Raw genomic sequence first — 20,684 nt, 5'->3', positions numbered from 1 at the left:
TTCCCAGGTAGGAAGGCTTGGGTCAGTGTCTTATTCCCATATCCAGGTTAGCTGCCCCAATATTTTTTCTTTTCTCTCTGTCATCTCACATATACTGCAGGGTTATTTCCCCCACTGTCTCTGTATTATATCACTGGAGATTTTCTATCCTCACAAATCCTTTCTATGGTATTTTTCCCAGCTCTTTTACCACACTGCCTGGCTTGAGTCCTGGCCCTGCCTCTTGTTTGGTTCACTTGACCCTCCCTCCTCTCTCTGCTGGTGTTTCTTCCTTTGCAAAATGGCATAGGCCTACTAGGATTGTTGTGCAGATGGTTGAGATAATACACCAAAGTGCTTAGAACAGGACTCAGTGAGGTCTGATGGGCTGGTGTTGAATAGGCAGTTGCCTGCCTTCACTTATTTTTTCCCCCAACAATAAATGATTACATTTATGAATTATCCTTTTTTAAAAAAAGTATCAAATAAATATATTCTGGGGGAAAGAAGCTATATTAAAATTAAAAGAATTGCTAGGCCTTGGTTACACATTTCTTTAATATCAGATACATTCTTACTGAAAGTTCAGATAAATCTATGAACACACAGTGACATTAGAGATTAGAAGAATTATTTTTTAAATGTTTCCAATTTGGGTCAACATAGAATGACTTTTTACTATGAAATCACTTCTAAGCTTTCAATCCGTGTCCCTTAAACATCATATCATGGTTTTTGTTTGCTGTATTATCATTACAACATTATTATCAAAGCTTACAACTTACACATCTTGTCTAGGACCACAATTTCCAATATTCTTTAGCTTTAGTTTTGTACTTATATGAATTTAATGATGCAATTTATGCTTTTTTACAATCTTTCTGTTCCTCAAGGATTTTGTTTTTCTTAGTTTTTTAGCTGACAAATATTTTATTTCTGTGTCTTGGAGCTTCTGTTGTTGTTTCCTTGTTTTCCTAAGATATATCCATATGTACCTGGGCTTCCCTGGTGGCTCAGACGTTAGAGAATCTGCCTGCAACGCAGGAGACCTGGGTTCAATCCCTGGGTCAGAAAGATTCCTTGGAGAAGGAATGGCAACCCACTCCAGTATTCTGGCCTGAAGAATTCCATGGACAGAGGAGCCAGGCCAGCTACAGTCCATGGTGTTGCAAAGAGTCAGACACAACTTAGCAACTCACACCCCCACACACAATCCAGGTGCACTTATTCCTTAAATTCTTGTGTATTAAGAAAGACCTGTTTTATTTTTTCTTGTTTGTTTTTATTTCCTTCCTTCACGTTGAATTATATTGCTCTTGCTCTCCTGAAATGTAGCAAGGATCACGTCATTCAGAAACTTGTGTAATTTGAAATGTGTAACATTTTGACACTGCTAAAGCCAAACAAAATAAGAGGATATAAGATCATTCTATAAAGCTATAGAACTATAGAGCCATAGAGTTGGGTGATGAACAGAGAAGACATGGACCCAAATCAGAGAATCTAAGCTGGGTGTCTACTAAGTCGTGGCTTTGGGCAGCTCCCTTGACTGCTGTGAAGGTGTTTCCTTAATTAAAAAATCACCATCATCTCTACCTCATACGACCATTATGAGTTTTGAGATGATGTATGTGTTTGCCCTTTTATTAAATTGTGAATTTCTATAAAATATTGTTATCAGAGACAAATATTAATGAGTGGCTACTCTGTACAGAAATGTGGACCCTAGGAGTGGATTTACAAAGCAAGCATAAACCCAAGCCCCAGGCCATGAGGCATTTACCATCTACTTGCTTTATGACAAAGATACATCATATAATTAGTGATCTAGACAGTATCAACTTGTACCTAATAATCCATCAGTTTCTCTCTCCATCCATCCATCTACTTCAGCATGAAACACTGATATAATGAAGCACAAATTTATGGGCTAAAATTAGAAAATGGAAGAGTCATTACTATGGAGAGTAGGATCTTGAGGGAGGCCATTAATCTTATCTGTCTCCTTCAGAAGTTCTGCACTACTTGGGAAATGCACAGGAATCAGAGAAGGGTGCAGATCTCAGTTTCAGCTAGGGGTGAGGCTGGATAGGAGAATGTGGCTTGGACCCAAGATGGATTGGGCTCCCTGCTCTCTCTCCCATGAATTATGGCCCCTGTGTAGAGAGTTTACCATGTGGAGTGCCTGCTGAAGCCACGGGCCAGTGAGCAGGCCCTCAGGAGATGGCTGAGTAAGGACAGCTAGATGCCACCGGTGACCTTGTCCAGCCAAGAACCTGGACTAGTGGATCTTCGGCTTCAATTAAATCTCCACTCAGACACAGTCTTCCTTCTCTTTGGGCAAGGAGCCAGTGGGGAGAGCACAGAGGGTTTCCTTCCAGTCCTTTTGAGAGGGGAGAGCTTCCTAGCTTTGGGAAGAAACAGGAAAGTAGAGGAAGATAAGAGTTCCACTAAGAGGGGCTGGTCATCCTGCATCACAGAGCAAAGAAGTTAGAAGAGAGAGATCTGCAGGGGCTGGAGTCTTCTGAGATCATTTCCTAGAGTTAGGCTGCAAACATAGCAAAGCATGGAGAACATGCCAGGCTTCTGCTATGAAAGAAGCAAAGGTCATATTAAAAGAGTTGTTCTGTTTAGTTGCTAAGTCATGTCCAACTCTTTTGCAAACCCATGGACTATGGCCCTAGGCTCCTCTGTCCATGGGATTTCCCAGGCAAGAATACTGGAGTGGGTTGCCATTTCCTCCTCCAGGGGATCTTCCTGACTCAGGGATGGAGCTGCATCCCTTGTGTCTCCTGCATTGGCAGGCAGATTCTTTACCACTAGCATCACCTGGGGAGCTCTCTGGTCCCCTGCTAAATTAGAAGAACTGTAGTAGTCAGCACTCTTTGAGTTGCAAGTGACAGAAACCCACTGAAAACTAGCCTAAGAGGAGAGAACTTAGTGACTCACAAAGCTGGAAGGACCTGGAGATGAATCACAAAACGAAGGTGGGGCTTTAGGAACCGGGACCCTGGGGCCAGGGACTCAGTGCTGGCAGTCTCTCTCTCTGCGTCTCCTTCCTCTGGTTCTCCTTGAATGGAGAACCTTCTGTCCTATGGAATGGAGAAACTTCTCTCCTGTTGTAGGCAGTCCAGAGTTTTCCATGGCTTAGGACATTGATAATGTAAGCTCAGAGATGCCAGAGGAAAAGGATCATATCTTGTAGCAAGATCCCCATGATCAACACCAAGGACAAACTAGTCAGTTTTAAGAGGAACATACACTCCCCAGCCTGACGTCCTGGAGACATACCCAGAAGATGGAGAACGAGAAAACTTCCCAGGAAGACCAGAACAACAGCTGTAGAATCTACTGCTGGCTCTGGGCTGGATTCAGGTTCTCTTGCTATTATTTTCTGAGGGAGGGCAAATACATACATTTTACTTTAATTCCACCAGTGATTGCTCTCTCTGTACAACCTTGAAATTTTCTTTCATCGGCATGCAACCCTGCTTGCACTGAGAATGTCAGCAGACAATCCACATGCACCACCTCTGATAGTTTAGATTTTCAGTTTTCCACCAAAGACTGAAGAATCAAACAACTTCGAAATGAAAATAATATACCTTAGAAATATTATTGGTTCAGCAGTAAAGAATCCGCCTGCCATGCAGGAGCTGCAGGAGATGAGGGTTCTATCCCTGGGTCGGGAAGATCCCCTGGAGGAGGAAATAGTAACCCACTCCAGTATTCTTGCTGGGAAAGCCCATGGACAGAGGAGCCTGGCGGGCTACAGTCCACAAGGTCGCAAAGAGCTGGACTGAGCACACAGCACACACACAGGACCATGCCACCGGCAGTACTTACTCACACCAAGCAGAGTACAAGACAGAACCTGCAGGCCACACTCTGAGTGAGCCCAGAACTCTGGAACCTGTGGTAAGAGGAACAGCAAAACAAGAACCAGCAGGAGCCAGGCAAGTGGAGAGGAATGTTTCCGTTAAGTCTCTGGATTGATGCTCAGGGGCACAAGTCTTTGAGAGGTGGAAATGTTTTAATTAATCCAGGTGGCCAGAAAGATCGTAAGACACATAGTCACCACCTGCAGGTTCAAACCCTTAACATGACGGCAGGTTATAATTGAATACTCTTACCCAAAAGAAAGAGGAAAGAGATGGGCCTTTGTTATGGCAGCATGATGGGTGAAGATATTAATGTCAGAACTAGGGCTTTCAGAAGGTACGAAATATTGGTGGAATATGACCCCTGTGGGGATGGGGTTCCCTCCCTGTAAATCCAAAGGGAGATTTGACTCAGCATATTTTGGAGCTATAATACTTTGGCCATCTGATGCAAAGAGCCGACTCACTGGAAAAGACTCTGAGGATGAGAAAGGTTGAAGGCAAAAGGAGAAGGGGGTGGCAGAGGATGAGACGATTTTATAGCATCACCTACTCAAGGGACATGAATCTGAGCAAACTTCAGGAGATAGGGAAGGATAGAGTAGCCTTGTGGGCTGCAGTCTGTGGGGTCACAAAGAGTCAGACATGACTTAGCAACTGAACAGCAATGACTGAGGTATAGTTAATCCATTTTTTTCAAACCTACCTAATTTGTAAACACATCCCAGTTTTACAAGAACATTTTTTTTAAATAAAAAAAATCTGTCTGTAGGTCTTCTCATCAAAGACAGACTGACTTATTTTCTAAGAAAGAAAAATTATTGTTTTATGAAAATGGAGGGTATGCCATATTGGATGCCTGTAGGAAATCACAAATCCTAAATATACATTAAGAGTCTACTAATCTTTTAGGGGGGAAATAAGTATGAAATTGAAAGACTGAAAAGAAATACACTCATATATCCTTACTCATGAATATTGATACAAAGAAGGTAACACAAAACCCAACAACGAATTTACTGGTAAATGAAGACTCATATGTGTATGTATTACTGTCAAATATTGCTACTACTTCAATGACTAATAGTAACTGAAAAGCAGATCACAGTGTATAACAAGTGTGAATGCCTCTTTGTCCATGCATACATGCACATCTTTGTCCATGCATACATGCACACCTTTGTCCATGCATACATGCACATCTTTGTCCATACATACATGCACATCTTTGTCCATGCATACATGCACATCCACACACATACACACAGTGTGACCTCCAAGCTTAGTCTGATGGGGAGAACAATGGGATCTTGTGAGCTAGGATTCTAATTCTGGAGTCCGCCCATCGGCTTTCCATCCCTCCCTCTGCATATCTCAGGCTTCATCCTTCCTGCTCCAGGTTGTAAAGCTCATGTCCCAGTTTCCCCCTATCAATCTACGGCTGCTCACAAACAGGTCCCGCTACGTGTAGTCAACCACTCATTTCTTGGAGTTATTGCAGGAAGGTGGACCCCTTCCAGGGCCCACGAGTAGGATCTTGTGTAACAGTCCGTGGTTCCCTGACAGAATGAGTGAGGTGATATATGTGACGCACTTTATACAATGCCTTGTTCTTGTTCAGTTGCTCAGTCATGTCCAACTCTTTGTGACCTCATGGACTATAGCTTGCCAGGCTCCTCTGTCCCTGGAATTCTCCAGGCAAGAATACTGGAGTGGGTTGCTATTCTCTTCTCCATGGGATCTTCCCAACCCAGGCATTGAACCTGGGTCTCCCGCATTGCAGGTGGATTCTTTACTGTCTGAGCCACCAGGAAGCCTTATATGATGCCTGGTGACATAAAAAATGCCAGCTGGATCTTTATCCTCAGAGGTGGAGCCAGAGCTGGAATCCAGGGCTTCTGTCCCTAGTTCAGCACCTTTACATGATATCATGAAGAAGGTTAAACAAAGAGACTCCTGAACGTTACCCACAGCCGAAGAAGGATGAAAGCGTCACTTCTGAGTAGAGTAGTTGCAGCTGCCATTTAACCTCATAACTTGTAAATAAAACATTTGGGCCACATAATCTTTTCAACCTAGACAGTATATTAAAAAGCAGAGACATTACTTTGCCAACAAAGGTCCGTCTAGTCAAGGCTATGGTTTTTCCAGTAGTCACATATGGACGTGAGAGTTGGACTATAAAGAAAGCTGAGCACTGAAGAACTGATGCTTTTGAACTGTGGTGTTGGAGAAGACTCTTGAGAGTCCCTTGGACTGCAAGGAGATCCAACCAGTCCATCCTAAAGGAGATCAGTCCTGGGTGTTCATTGGAAGGACTGATGCTGAAGCTGAAACTCCAATACTTTGGCCACCTGATGCGAAGAACTGAGTCATTTGAAAAGACCCTGATGCTGGGAAAGATTGAAGGTGAGAGGAAAAAGGGACGACAGAGGATGAGATGGTTGGATGGCATCACCGACTCAACGGACATGAGTTTGAGTAAACTCCGGGAGTTGGTGATGGACATGGAGGCCTGGCATGCTACAGTCCATGGGGTTGCAAAGAGTAGGACACGACTGAGCGACTGAACTGAACTGAACTGGCTGAATATTTTCCAGACAACATAAATAATATCCAGAAGTTCCTCTCCACAAAGGGGAGGCTCGAAGAAGTGTGAAAGTCCACATTCTGACTGTAGTCAGTGTTCATGACAAGGAGAGAACATTAAGACACAAAATCAAAAAGGTCAGCTCCCCGTTTTGGAGCTCCCAGCCTCCAAAACTAGATTCCCACAAGAGCAGCAGTGATCGACATAGAGTATCTGAATGAGTTTAATGAAGAAAAACAGACGTTGATATAGCACACTGTATACCAAGTGATCCAGGAAAGTCCCAGTGGAAATTTCCACTCCTGTTTTCAACACACTCAGCTGCCCACCTCCCTCTTGCTCTGTTATTTTGCAGACTAATTTTCTTCTTCCTAGGAAAACAAGAGCCAGCACGAAGCTCGGTTCAATAAGTTAGTCTCTGGCTGTTCTCTGCAAACTAAAAACTTGTCCACATGGAGAGAGTGTCTACGATCCAAGTAATGATCAGTTTGGACTAGAATCTGTGCTCTTCTCATTAAAAGAATTTCAAGGTCACCAGCTGCAAAACCCAAGAGTTCCAGGAAATGAGATAGTCGCATGACAAAGATTAGGGCTATGACTCAGTAGAGATAAATGCTGAAAGACCTAGAAAAGCAAGATTGAAGTGGTGTTCAGAAAAGGGCAGGCCCCAAAAGCTCCAGGGAACGGGGACTGGAGCGTAGTTCTCCTGGCTTGATCAGGGTAGAAGGGACTTTGCGCCTGGCTTTCCCATTGCACGTTAGAACTAGGAAGTGCTTGACTGTGTTTCCCCCACACTCTGCTCTCTTTGGCAGGCAGTAAAATACATCCACAGAAGTCAGCATCTCATTGGATCTGGGGACGCTCCTGGCAATTTCCAATTGGATATTGATATTTCGGGGTTAATCTTCACGCATCACCCCTGTTTTAGCCGAGAGCATGTGTTGGCAGCCAAGCTGGCCCAGTTGTATGACCAGTACCTTGCAAGACGCCAGAGGAACAAGGCAAAGTTTCTCACTGATAAGGTATCTGTGATCTCTTGCGTGCCAATTATTGATGGGGTTGGTTCTCCTGAGGAGCCCAATCGATACAAATACCTACCAGCAGCAAAGGCTCATGTGCCTCCTTCATGTTCCCTCTGTCTAGGATGTGGTGTGTTGTCCTACCTAGAGGCACAAGAAAGTCTAGGACAATGTACGCTTAATGTGTGCAAATTCAATGGCACACGCTTGGCTTAGAGAACCATTTGTACAAACCGAGCAAATGATCTCACCCACCTCGAATAGGTATTAGATGGAAGATACGAGGCTGCATCTTGCCTGTGTGATCTCAGAGGGTGAGATTGTTCACGGTTTGAGAATTTCTTGGTCCTCAGAGACATTCTCATCATTACATGTTAATTTCCCCAATAGGATACCTTTTGGGGTATCAACAAAAACAACAAAAATCAGTTGTTTCAACTGATGCTCAAAGAAATGGCTATCCATTTTGGATTTACTTCTAATGTGACACTGTCCCGTGGAATATTCATGGGTAGTCTTGATTACAGATAATTTTAGTCTTAGGCCCTGATCTTAAATCTTACTGCCCAAATAAGAAATAACACCACAATGCCTGCTCTTATGAGTCTATACTTTTATGTTCTGTATCACAAGAATATCATTCTGTGTCCAGACTTCAGAAAAGCCTCCTTCTCCCTTGAAAGAAAACTTGTTTCTGGGACACTAGAGTAAAGGAAGCACCTGTCATGAGCAGATGGGTCTGGACCACAGAATAAGAATGGACACACACGGTCCAGGAGGGAGGGGACGTATGTATACCTGTGGCTGATTCATACTGATGGATGGCAGAAACCAGCACAATATTGTAAAACAATTGTTCTCCAACTAAAAATAAATAAACTACACAAATAAAGACTAGAGGCAATATTTCTGTCAAAGTTCACTTCGGTGGAAGCGTGGAGATGTCTGAGTGCTTGCACATCCGTTGTGTCATCCTAAACGATGCCTGTCTGAGGTTGCAGGCATCATCTTACCCTGGAGAAGCGGGCGGGTCCAAGCACATCACTTGTGGTGAGGAGTAGAGCTTCTAACTCAAAACTTGAATCCACATCTCTTTAAGCTCCACGCTCTAAGAAGTGCTGTTCAGATGGGCCTTAATCCAGCAAAAACTCCTAAGACTCTTGAAACAACCCCCAAAACCATCAATGAATACAAATCTGAGATTCGGTGAGTAAAATCTATGACTATAACTGCTGCTTTTTTCCCTGTGCTTATTGAGAGTTTATTTTTTCAGAGTTTTTCCTGAATGCATTGAATACATTATAACCAAATGGGCTTCCCAGGAGATGCTAGTGGTAAAGAATCTGCCGGCAATGCAGGAGACCGGGGTTTGATCCCTGGGTGGAAAAGATCTCCTGGAGAAGGAAATAGTTACCCACTCCAGTATTCTTGCCTGGAGAACCCCATGGACAGAGGAGCCTAGTGGGCTACAGTCCATGGTGTCACAGAGAGTTGGACACGACTGAGCAATGAGCACTTTCACTGTCAAACGAAATAATGAGATGTGTCCATTGTATTAACACCAAAGTTGAAGCCCAGTAAAAGAATGAGGATGGAGGTGGGGGCATGGAGGACTGGGGAAAGTGGCTAGGGGGAGCAGAATATGATAACTTGCACCCTCTGTTGGTGTAAACAAATATTGCTACAGCCACCACTTCTGAGAGAGTGTCTTGTCCGGAAATGAACAAAGAGTTGAAAATGCCCATGAGTTAGAATCCTGCAATTCTGCTTAACACGCTCCAAAGAGCTGTGGGCACCTGTACCCTGGAGATGTGTGCAAGGGTTCCACAGTGTCACTTACAACATCAAGAAGCTAGGGATAACCCCACACCAGAACGAGCCCATCAGCTTCAGTCTTGTAATGAACGTCCATACTACGGTTAAGAGTGACTGAATTAGACCTGTGTGTATCATGGATACAATAGTGTGGAGTGAAAAAATCCAGTTGGAAGAGGATACTTGCTGTGTGATATGGGTCATGAAACCTAAAGACCACGTGAAATAATACTCATGTCTTCCAGGTACACACACATCTGTGTCATGTAGGGATAGAAAAGACACACATGCCAGTTTCTTCCTCCAGGGCGGGAAAGAAGGGAATGAATGGAGAGGTCTCCAAACATAACTCTAAACATTGCAAACAAACAAAGTTCAGTTCAGTTCAGTTCAGTCACTCAGTCGTGTCCGACTCTTTGCGACCCCATGAATCACAGCACACCAGGCCTCCCTGTCCATCACCAACTCCCGGAGTTCACCCAGACTCACGTCCATCGAGTCAGTGATGCCAATCCAGCCATCTTATCCTCTGTCATCCCTTTCTCCTCCTGCCCACAATCTCTCCCAGCATCAGAGTCTTTTCCAATGAGTCAACTCTTCGCATGAGGTGGCCAAAGTACTGGAGTTTCAGCTTTAGCATCATTCCTTCCAAAGAAATCCCAGGGCTGATCTCCTTCAGAATGGACAGGTTGGATCTCCTTGCAGTCCAAGGGACTCTCAAGAGTCTTCTCCAACACCACAATTCGAAAGCATCAACTCTTCGGCGTTCAGCCTTCACAGTCCAACTCTCACATCCATACATGACCACAGGAAAAACCATAGCCTTGATTAGACGGACCTTTGTTGGCAAAGTAATGTCTCTGCTTTTGAATATGCTATCTAGGTTGGTCATAACTTTCCTTCCAAGGAGTAAGCGTCTCTTAATTTCATGGCTGCAGTCACTATCTGCAGTGATTTTGGAGCCCAAAAACATAAAATGTGACATTGTTTCCACTGTTTCCCCATCTATTTCCCATCTTGAGTAAATGATCACTGAAGACTCAGATGCTCACATTTTCCAGAAATGAAGTAGTTTTTTTTCCAGGTTTTTAGGTTACTTCTTGAAGTACCTTTATTATTTTTTTTTAACTTTTGAACTTTTTGTTTTATATTGGAATAAAGGCTTCTCAAGTAAAGAATCTGCCAACACAGGAGCCATGGGAGACACCGATGCAATCACTGGGTTGGGAAGATCCCCTAGAGGAGGAAATGGCAACCCTCTCCAGTATTCTTGCCATGGACAGAGGAGCCTGGAGGGCTATAGTTCCTGGGGTCACAAAGAGTCAGACACGACTGAGTGACGGAGCAAGGACACACACATAGCTGATAGAACAATGTTGAGATAGTTTCAGGAGCACAGCAGAGGGACTCAGCCATGCATATACATGTGTCCATTCTTCAAACTCCCCTCCCGTCAAGGCTGCCATGTAACATTGAGCAGAATTCCCTGTGCTATACAGTAGGATCTTGCTGGTTATCCATTTTAAATATAACAGTGTGTGCATGTCCATCCCAAACACCCTAACTGTCCAAAACGAGTCTTATTCTAGTTCATGGCCTTCTAGCTTTTCTAAGGTCTTCCAAGAGTCCTCAGTCTTGACCACCCAATAACTAACCGGCTGTTATCTTCCACCATCTTCCTTTTCCATGATACCGACTGAATGACCTTCAGTCCTTTATCTGTGTGTCTGTCTCCTGAGCTGAACTATAAACTCCTTGAGGACAGAAAGTAAAAGTGTTAGTTACTTAGTCATGTCCAACTCTTTATGACCCTATGGACTGTAGCCCGCCAGGCTCCTCTGTCCATGGGATTCTCCAGACAAGAATACTGGAATGGGTTGCCGTTTCCTTCTTCAGGGGACCTTCCCGACCCAGGGATCGAACTTGGGTCTCCTGCATTGCAGGCAGATTCTATACCGTCTGAACCACCAGGGAAGCCCCTTGAGGACAGAGACATCTCCTCTATCTCCTACGCACTTCTGAATCCCCTGGAATGACATCAGGTGCTTGCTCAAGAGGAAAAAAAATTGAATTAATTAATCTACTAACTAATAGCATAATGAAGCACATTTGGGTTTTGGATTTGGCTATTATTTGTACAGGGGACAAAATTAGGCATTAAATAATTCCCAAATACACAAAGTATTATTTTCACTCAATAAGAATGAAAACATTTTCAAATGATGCCTCTACAAATCAAGCCAAACTTTGCTAATCTAGTCAGCACAGAAAACTCGCCAGGGCATGTAGTAACATTACTTCATCTCCTAAATGTAGAACTTGTGATTTGTACTAACACAGATAGACTTTAATATACCAGTTGTTAACTGGTTCAGCAACATACTTTCCTATTTACAATAATTTAGTTCTTGAGAACTATATTTACTGGGCCCTTTATTTTCACAACTTCAAAGCTGGCTTTTGTTTAAGACTGCACAGTATAAATGAGAATTTTAAATGGTTCAGTTCAGTTCAGTCACTCAGTCGTGTCCAACTCTTTGTGACCCCATGAACCACAGCACGCCAGGCCTCCCTGTCCATCACCAACTCCCGAAGTCCATCCAAATCCATGTCCATTGAGTCGATGATGCCATCCAACCATCTCATCCTCTGTTGTCCCCTTCTCCTTCTGCCCTCAATCTTTCCCTGCATCAGGGTCTTTTCCAATGAGTCAACTCTTCACATGAGGTGGCCAAAGTATTGGAGTTTCAGCTTCAACATCAGTCCTTCCAATCAATATTCAGGACTGATCTTCTTTAGGATGGACTGGTTGGATCTCCTTGCAGTCCAAGGGACTCTCAAGAGTCTTCTCCAACACCACAGTTCAAAAGCATCAATTCTTCAGCGCTCAGCTTTCTTTATAGTCCAACTCTCACGTCCATATGTGACCACTGGAAAAACCATAGCCTTGACTAGACAGACCTTTGTTGGCAAAGTAATGTCTCTGCTTTTTAATATGCTGTCTAGGTAATTTAGTCTTATTGAAGTCAGATTCTTCTAGAGAAAACAAAATTAAATAACCTCTCGAAACAGACCAGCATCCTACTGACTTCAAATTTGCATTTCATATTTCTGGTTTTCTAGTACATAAGAAATGTCATAGTTATGAAATTAATTATACAATCACTATAGTGTTATTAGTTTCTATTTTTAATTTGCAAACACACCCATATAACTTTTAAATACATATCCATATACTATATCTCCTAGGCAAACAAGAAAACTGCGTGATGCTGAACAAGAAAAAGATCGAACATTGCTTAAGACCATCATAAAAGTCTGGAAAGAGATGAAGTCCCTCCGAGAGTTCCAGAGGTTTACAAATACTCCCTTGAAACTTGTTTTGCGAAAGTAAGCTTTTTTCAAACATTGTTTTATTGGCTTATAGCATGCATAGAAAATGTATTTGCTGTTATTATTACTCTGTCACTTAATTTCAAGAAATACCTACGGTGTTATAAATTATTTTAAGGGAAAAAGTTGACCAGAAAGCCGACGATGAAGCATATGAAGCAGAAATTCAGGCCGAGATAAATGAATTGCTGGAAGAGCACACAGAAGAGTACGAACAGAGGATGGAAGTGTACAGAGTCACACTGCAGCAGTGGAAAGCCTGGAAGAAAGCCCAGGTCTGTGAACAGCCTTAAACAGAGCTGCCATGGAGGACAGGGGGGCCTGGGAGGAGGCCGCTTGGGGCAGGAGGAGGGAAACTGGGCAGGCAGACTGGGGTCCCCTGCTTGCTATTCTCTGTCTCCTCCTGGCCCTCTTGCTCAGGAACAAAAGGATGAGAGGGTGAACTGGTTGATGCACTTGTCGAAAATGTGACCCGGCCAGCAGATACCAGAGCCAGCTTTTTCCAAAGACTGGTCTCTGTATCAGGCTGTGACTATCTGAGTGAGCAAATAAGTAAAACATAGTAATTGCTCATGAGTGTGTCAAGTGCTGTGCTAAGCCTTTTACACACCTTACACCAATGAATGTAGGGTATTGTGCTTCTGGGTTTCTGTCAGAAAATTGTGTGACTTTGTACACATGTCCCTGCAAAACTGAATCAGGAACAATAAGTAAAAATCAGGATGTGTAACAGGCATAAGTTCATCTACCTCAGTTCAACTGACTCACATTTCTTCTTTTTCATGGCTCAGTAATAGTCCATTGTATACATGTACCACATCTTTATCTATTCATCTGTTGATGGACATTTAGGTTGCTTTCATGTCCTGGCTATTGTAAACAGTGCTGCAGTGAACATTAGGGTACATGAGGGGTAGGAAGGAGGCCCAAGAGGAAGGGGATATATGGAGATACATATATATATATACTTACAATTGATTCACACTGTTATATATATATATATATATATACTTACAATTGTTATATATATATATACTTACAATGTAAGTATATATATATACTTACAATTGATTCACACTGTTAACCAAAACAAAATGGTAAAATGATTGCCCTCCAATTAAAAATAAAAATTAAAAAAAAGATCAGTGTGACCTGCAGGACCAGTTCTGCTCACAAGACTTACTTTAATTTCAAGATGTGTCCTTGGTCTTTAGAATTGATCACATTAATAACCAACTTTTTTAAGCTCTCTGTAGGGACCAGGCACTGTGGTAAGTGCTTTCCAGGCGTGATCTCATTTCAACAGCTCTGGAAAAAAATCTCCTATGATTGTTCCCATTTTGTAGATGGGGGTGAAGCTGGGTTTACATCCCAGGGCTATCTGAAGACTGTGCTTTTCAAAGAAATTCCAAAATTTCTACTTAAGATAAGTTTGCCTCTTACCCAACAGAGGGCCAAAAAGAAGAAAAAGAAACAGGAAGCGGAAGAGCATCCCGCCGATGAGGAGAGGGAGGAGCCAGGTCCCGGGGAGGAGCCTGAGAAGCCTGCCCCTCCAGAGCCCGTGGACAGGGCGGTGATAGAGCAGCAGGTGAGGGAGAGAGCAGCCCAGAGCCGGAGGAGGCCGGGGGAGCCCATGCTGGTCCCGGAGTTGAGCCTGGCAGGGAGCGTGACGCCCAACGACCAGTGTCCCAGGTGAGCAGACGCTCTGACCGTGAATGAGGTTGACATGCGACGCACACACACATATGTGCACCATATGGAGTATACACCACCTGGCCGGCACGGAATGATTGGGAGGGTCCTGAACTCTCTGTAGCCATATGTTAGCTTAGACCGTATGCTGCTGCAGGCATTTGTCCAGACTTTGGTGATTTCCTATGGCTCACCTGCCCAGTATACCCCCACTGGCCCCAGGGGAGTTCACTCCCAGAAGCTGCCTGGAGGGAGTGCTCTGCACAGTGCCTGCCTGCGTGGCATCTGCTTTGCAGCCTTTATCTGTAACCTCAGTGTGTCCTTTGTCATCACTGCTAGCACATGCCCTCTCCTTGGCAAAGTGGATTCCTATCCACTGTACCACCAGGGACGTCCCCATGGTATGCCTTTTAAAGGGAAAATTTAGGTTTGATTTTGCAGTCTTTGATAATGAGTCCCATTTTGACCAAAAATGTATATCTCCGTCTGAGGTTTCTGAGTTTTCACTGGGTTTGGGGACTATAAACCAGGTTTCCCTGAGTCAGTGATTATAACCCACCCCCTTCACCAAGCCGTCAGGGGAGGGGGCTAGCAGAAGAAGGAGGCGTATCAGGTCTGTCACTGGCGTGAGGTTACTGGAAATAAGCCTTTTTAAAAATTCAGAGTCAAGTCTTTGGGGGTCTTGGATACTTCTTGAGATGGTGTCAACTGTTTTTTATAGGAAAAATAATTGAGCAATTTCACACCTAGGATGGGCCTACATTCAGTTCAGTTCAGTCACTCAGTCATGTCCGACTCTTTTCAGCCCCATGGACTGCAGCACAGCAGGCTTCCCTGTCCATCACCAACTCCCAGAAGCTTGCTCAAAACTCATGTCCATTGAGGCCTAAGTTATAGAGATGTAAAAAGTTAAACCTACTCTCCCAGTTTAATGAGTACAGGATTTCTATTTGGGATGATGAGAACATTCTAGAGAAGAATAATGGTGTCTGTCACATCACATTGCAGATGTACTTAAGGCCACAAAATGGCTTACTTAAATAATGTTAACGTGGTAAGTATTACGTTGTGTGTATACATATAACCATAATATTAAAAAAATAACACTCAAAAAACCCTGAGTATGTTTTGGATTTTTCTGCTCTCACCTTTTCGAATTCTTAACAGACTGAGTTACTATTGACTTAAGCAATAAGTGGCATTTGGAGTGGGCATCTCTACAAATAAAGACCGCTCTTGAAGGTGTTGACTTTTTTTTTTTTTTTTAACTTCCTGGCTATAAGAATGATATGCTTACTAGGATACCTCCTGTCTTCTACTGGGATTCAAACGACCTTTAAAAATAAGGAACCTTTCTTAGTTCCCTACAGCCAAAGAGCAATGACTCACCATCGGAAACTATTAGGAAAAAGTTTGGATTTTGGAAAAGCTGAGTTGACCCCACTGCCACAATATGCTATGATTTTTTTTAGGATAAAACATCACATCCAAACATAAACCACTATTAGCCTTTATGGTCTGAATTCACTCCATTTGACAAATAATATGATTCTGTTTACTTAAACTGTTGGGATGCAAACGTAAGGCTTGCTTGGAAAAAAAATTTAAAGACTGTAGCACAACGATGCTTGGACCACAGTTCTAAATCACCTGTAGGCTTTCCAGTACCTCTTATTTCACATCACATGTATTGTTATATCGGATTTCCTTCCCATTTAGGTCACCACAGAACACTGAGCAGTTTCCTGTGCTATACAGTAGGTTGCAGGAAGGTGTCCCTGCAAGACCTGTGGCTGCCTTGGTTCAGTGAAGACTGAAGCAACTGGAGCATCACCTCCAGTGAATCTCACTCTGCTCAGCACCCTTGTGTCAGCCACTCCACTTACACTTAGTACACGAATATTGACCCACCCGTGGATGGTCTCACTCTGCAGGGTGGAGGTCATGCGAAGGGAGGACATCAAGAGACGCTCGCTGTTCCTAAAGGTGACCTTCAACAACAAGGAGGTGTCCAGGACAGAGAGCCGGCCGCTCGGGGCGGACTTCCGAGTTCACTTTGGACAGATTTTCAATTTGCAAATATTCAACTGGCCGGAGAGTTTAACGTTGCAGGTACCTTTTTAAAATTTTCTCTCCACTTTTTAAAATTCATTTTTATTGGACTATAGTTGCTTTATAATGTCGTGTTAGTTTCTACTGTACAGCAAAGTGAATCAGCTCTACATATATATGTATCCTCTCTTTTTCAGATTTCCTTCCCATTTAGGTCACCGCAGACCACTGAGTAGAGTTCCCTGTGCTTTACAGTAGGTTCTCATTAGCTGTCTGTTTTATTCATAGTAGCAATAGTATATGGGCTTCCCGGGTGGCTCAGTGGGTAAAGAACCCACCTGCCAAAGCAGGATACATAAGAGATGTGGGTTCGATCCCTGAGTTATGAAGATCTGCTGGAGGAGGGCATGGCAACCCATGCCAGTATTCTTGCCTGGAAAATCCCATGGACAGAGGAGCCTGGTGGGCTACGATCCATGGGATTGCAAAGAGTCAGACAACTGAAGTGACTGTAGTGTATATAAGTCAGTCCCAATCTCCCAATTTTTCCCACTCCATATTTTAATATAGTCACTGTCCTGAGAATTTTTGCTCATCACAGGTGCGAGATGGCTTTAAGTCGTCCATTGGTTACACGGGTGTCCTGATAGATTCTCAAAGGCAACAGAAGTTCGAGGCACGTCTTAAGGTCTTGGCGGAGAAGATCTGTTACCCTGCTTGGCTCCCAAAAAATGCTGGCAGAGTAACTGACCACGGTGCTCCAGTGTGTGTCTCAGGACAAGACGGGGGGATAAGGGAGAGGGGGAGAGTAGAGAGATCTCTGGCTCATTCATCAGAGAACTTCAACCTCACGCCGAACCAAGATTCTGGCATAATATACCAGAGAAATCAATTTCTGTAATCACAGATCATTTTGATAGGGGTGGTGGTACAGGTGCTAGGATCCCCCCAAAATAAATCAAACTCCCCACTGGCCTAAAGGCCAGCGTTAGCAATCTATTTATTTGTGTCTGTTATCATTTTCTAAAGCTGGCATAACTAAGTACCACAAATCTGGTGATTTAAGACAAAAGATGTTTATTCTCTCAAAGTTCTGAAGATCCTGAAGTCTAAGGTCAAGGTGTCAGTAGGGCCGTGCTCTCTCTAGAAGCTCTAGAGAAGAACCTTTCCTGCCTCTGCAGCTCCTGGTGGCTCCAGGTGTTCCTTGGCTTGTGGCAGCATCACTCTAAACTATGCTTCCATCTCCACGTGGCCTTCTCACGTCTGTGTGTCCTTTTTTGTCTCTTACGAGGACACTCTTGTTGGATTTAGGACTCACCTTAATCCAGTATGAGCTCATCTGGATCTTTAACTATACCTGGAAAGACTATGTTTTTCAACTAAGGTCACATTCTGTGATCCCAAGTAGACATAAATTTTTACAGGACACTATTCAGCCCCCTGGGCTTCCCTAGTCGTCGTTCAGTGGAATCTACCTGCAGTGCATGAAATGCAGGTTCAATCCCTGGGTCAGGAAGATCCCCTGGAGGAGGAGATGGCAACCCACTCCAGTATTCTTGCCTAGGAAATCCCATGGACAGAGAAGCCTCATGAGCTACAGTCCATGTGGTTGCAAAAAGTAGGACACAATTTAGTGACTAAGCAACAGCGATGAAAAACAAGACAAATTCAACTCATTTCAATGTCTTAGGCTTGCTGATCTGGCAAAGCCTCTTATGTTGCTGACAGGTTCTGTTTCACGATACTAACAGGCACGTTAATTAGGCTTGCAAATACGTGGCACATGTACTGCTGTCTGCCATCTCCCACCCAGGCAGAAACCACTAGTCCTTATCCACCACTTGTGCAGAAATCTCTATCTTTTTTTTTTTAATTGGAGGATAATTTACAATGTTATGTTAGTTTCTGCTGTACATCAACGTGAGTCAGTTCTTTGTATACATATATCCCCTGCTTCTTGAGCCTTCCTCCCAGGCCCTCATCCCACCCATTTTCCTTATCACATAGCACCGGGCTGAGCCCCCTGTATTACACAGCATAGCTATCCCCCCAAGCTCTCTGTTTTACACATGGGAATATGTGTCTGTCGATGCTGCTCTCTCAATTTGTCCCTTCGTCCCACCCTGTCCTTCCCCCACTGTGTCCACAAGTCCCTTCTCTGCATCTGCGTCTCTATTCCTGCCCTGAAAATAGGTTCATCAGTAGCGTTTTTCTAGATTTTATATACATGTGTTAATATATACTATTAGTTTTTCTCTTTCTGACTTACTACTCTGTGCAACAGACTCTAGGTTCATCCACCTCACTACAACTGACTCAGAAATTTCTCGTTCTTATCCACCACCCTTGCCAGAAATGACAGCTAAGCATGCCTATTTTCCCCCTCTGAGCCTGGATATAACTTCAGACTCCTCCTCAACATAGTACTCCAGGCAGCCAATATTTCTTATTATAATTGACATTAAGTCCACAGATACAACTACAGCTGTGTAGTTATCAAAATATTTTAGTATTTCTCTACTGAATGATTGAGTACTGGTTATAGATACAATTAATTGAGAGAATATTGTATTTTGACTGTCTAGAAATAATATTGTACCATTTGGAAATTTTCCATATGATTGCAAGTTTTGAATAAGGGAAGGTTCAACAATTACTGGCAACTTCAGGAGGGTAAGAAAAGTCACCTTAAAAGCATCTGTTTATGCCAGTGCTATCAAATGCTTAACTTTAGAGGGTAATGTGCTTCAGAAAATGTTCCGAGACTCTCAGAATGATCATGTATCCCTTGATTCAACACCAAGCTCCAAATGTTTGTTGCTTGACTGTGGAGAGCCAACTGAGGGTCTGATGCTGAGCCAGGAGTTTAGTGGAACGTTGGAAGCTGTGTATAAAGAGCGATGTGCATGGCCCTGCCTGTGGGAGCTTTAAATCCAGCTGGGGGATGAGAGAGACAACTATTGGAGTGGCCCAGAAGTTCATTCAGGTTTCTCTATACGCTGTCACAAAAAACCCAAATGACCCTTTTGATCCACCCAATGCACAGAAATAACACTAAGCAGAGTACACGGGATATGGAAGGGAACAGTGTCGACTGTGATGTTTGATTTTTTTTTTGCATGTTTCAAACCATAGGACTCAGTGTTTCCTAGGCTGCCAGGGCAACCCTACAAAGCAGAGGATAAGGCCACCAACTCACCCGGAAAGCCCAGGAGGGAGGGGATGAGGCTGGGGACTCACAGAGGAAATGAGAGGAAGGGATTAATTAAAGCAACACTGCAGCCTTGAGGGCTTCCCAGACGGCGCTAGTGGTAAAGAATACTCCTGACAATGCAGGAGACATAAGAGACGTGGGTTCAGTCCCTGGATTGGAACGATCCCCTGGAAGAGGGCGTGGCAATCTACTCCAGTTATTCTTGCCTGGAGAATCCGCATGGACAGAGGAGCCTGGGGGGCTACAGTCCATGGGGTCACAAAGAGTCAGACATGACTGAAGTGACTTAGCACACACACAGCCTTGAAAGGAGGGATTGGCAGGACTTGATGATGGCTTCGTTTGTTGTTGTTCCTTAGGGTTAGCGTTGAGTCCGACACTCTGCGACCCCGTGGACTGTAACCCACCAGGCTCCTTTGTCCATGGGGTTTTTCAGGCAAGAATACTTGAGTGGGTTGCCATTTCCTTCTCTAGGAGATCTTCCTAGACCAGGGATTGAACCCGCATTTCCTGCATTGACAGGCAGATTCTTTACCACTGAGCCACCTGGGAAGCCTGTGATGGTTTGACTAGAGAGAGTAAAAAGAGCCTCAGAGTTGGCCCCAAGTGAAGGGTGAGATGGGACTTCACAGGATGGAAGCTGAAATGGGACCAGAGTCCTTCCAGAAAGGTCTCAAAACTTCAGGATTCTGAAGTCTTTCCAAAATAAATGCTTGTTGTTGTTCAGCCACTCAGTCGTGTCCCACTCTCTGCAACTCCATGGACTTGGTCTTTCACAAAAATGAAGTTTGACTTAGAAATAGAGAAAGCTTAGTGATAATGACCTTCACTCCTTTTCCTTTATCATGCACACCTGTCATGCCACCCCATACTCATCAACCTGACTCCCCCAAACTAACAACAGCTGTGTAATATTGTTGGGTGGCTTTTACACATCTTAGTGTTATTGTTTTTTTCCTTATGAATCAGTCCTGTTGAGCTTTTATATTCCTGGCACGTGGACTGAGATAGGGAACTTTCCTTTTAACCCAGCTGGAAGTCACTTGACT

General features: G+C 43.7%; 1 protein-coding gene across 11 annotated transcripts in view; it reads left to right on the top strand.

Annotated features, from left to right (window-relative positions):
* CC2D2A (coiled-coil and C2 domain containing 2A) overlaps window positions 1-20,684 on the top strand; it is a 131,937-nt gene that overhangs the window by 49,322 nt on the left and 61,931 nt on the right. For all 11 annotated transcript variants that reach the window (XR_015165147.1, XR_015165146.1, XM_086404752.1 and 8 more), the window contains 6 exons: window positions 7,263-7,472; window positions 8,569-8,675; window positions 12,534-12,674; window positions 12,796-12,952; window positions 14,128-14,369; window positions 16,304-16,481. Coding sequence is in view for 9 of the 11 variants with exons in the window: in XM_086404752.1 (XP_086260878.1) it covers window positions 7,263-7,472; window positions 8,569-8,675; window positions 12,534-12,674; window positions 12,796-12,952; window positions 14,128-14,369; window positions 16,304-16,481 (1,035 nt within the window). In the remaining 2 variants the exon portion in view is untranslated. The remainder of the gene's footprint in view (window positions 1-7,262; window positions 7,473-8,568; window positions 8,676-12,533; window positions 12,675-12,795; window positions 12,953-14,127; window positions 14,370-16,303; window positions 16,482-20,684) is intronic.

This window comes from Bos grunniens, chromosome 6, assembly GCF_055505025.1.
Source record: "Bos grunniens cultivar Pamir isolate PY7600 chromosome 6, Bosgru_T2T1.0, whole genome shotgun sequence".
NCBI lineage: Eukaryota > Metazoa > Chordata > Mammalia > Artiodactyla > Bovidae > Bos > Bos grunniens.
This window is presented reverse-complemented; position numbering and strand designations above follow the sequence as displayed.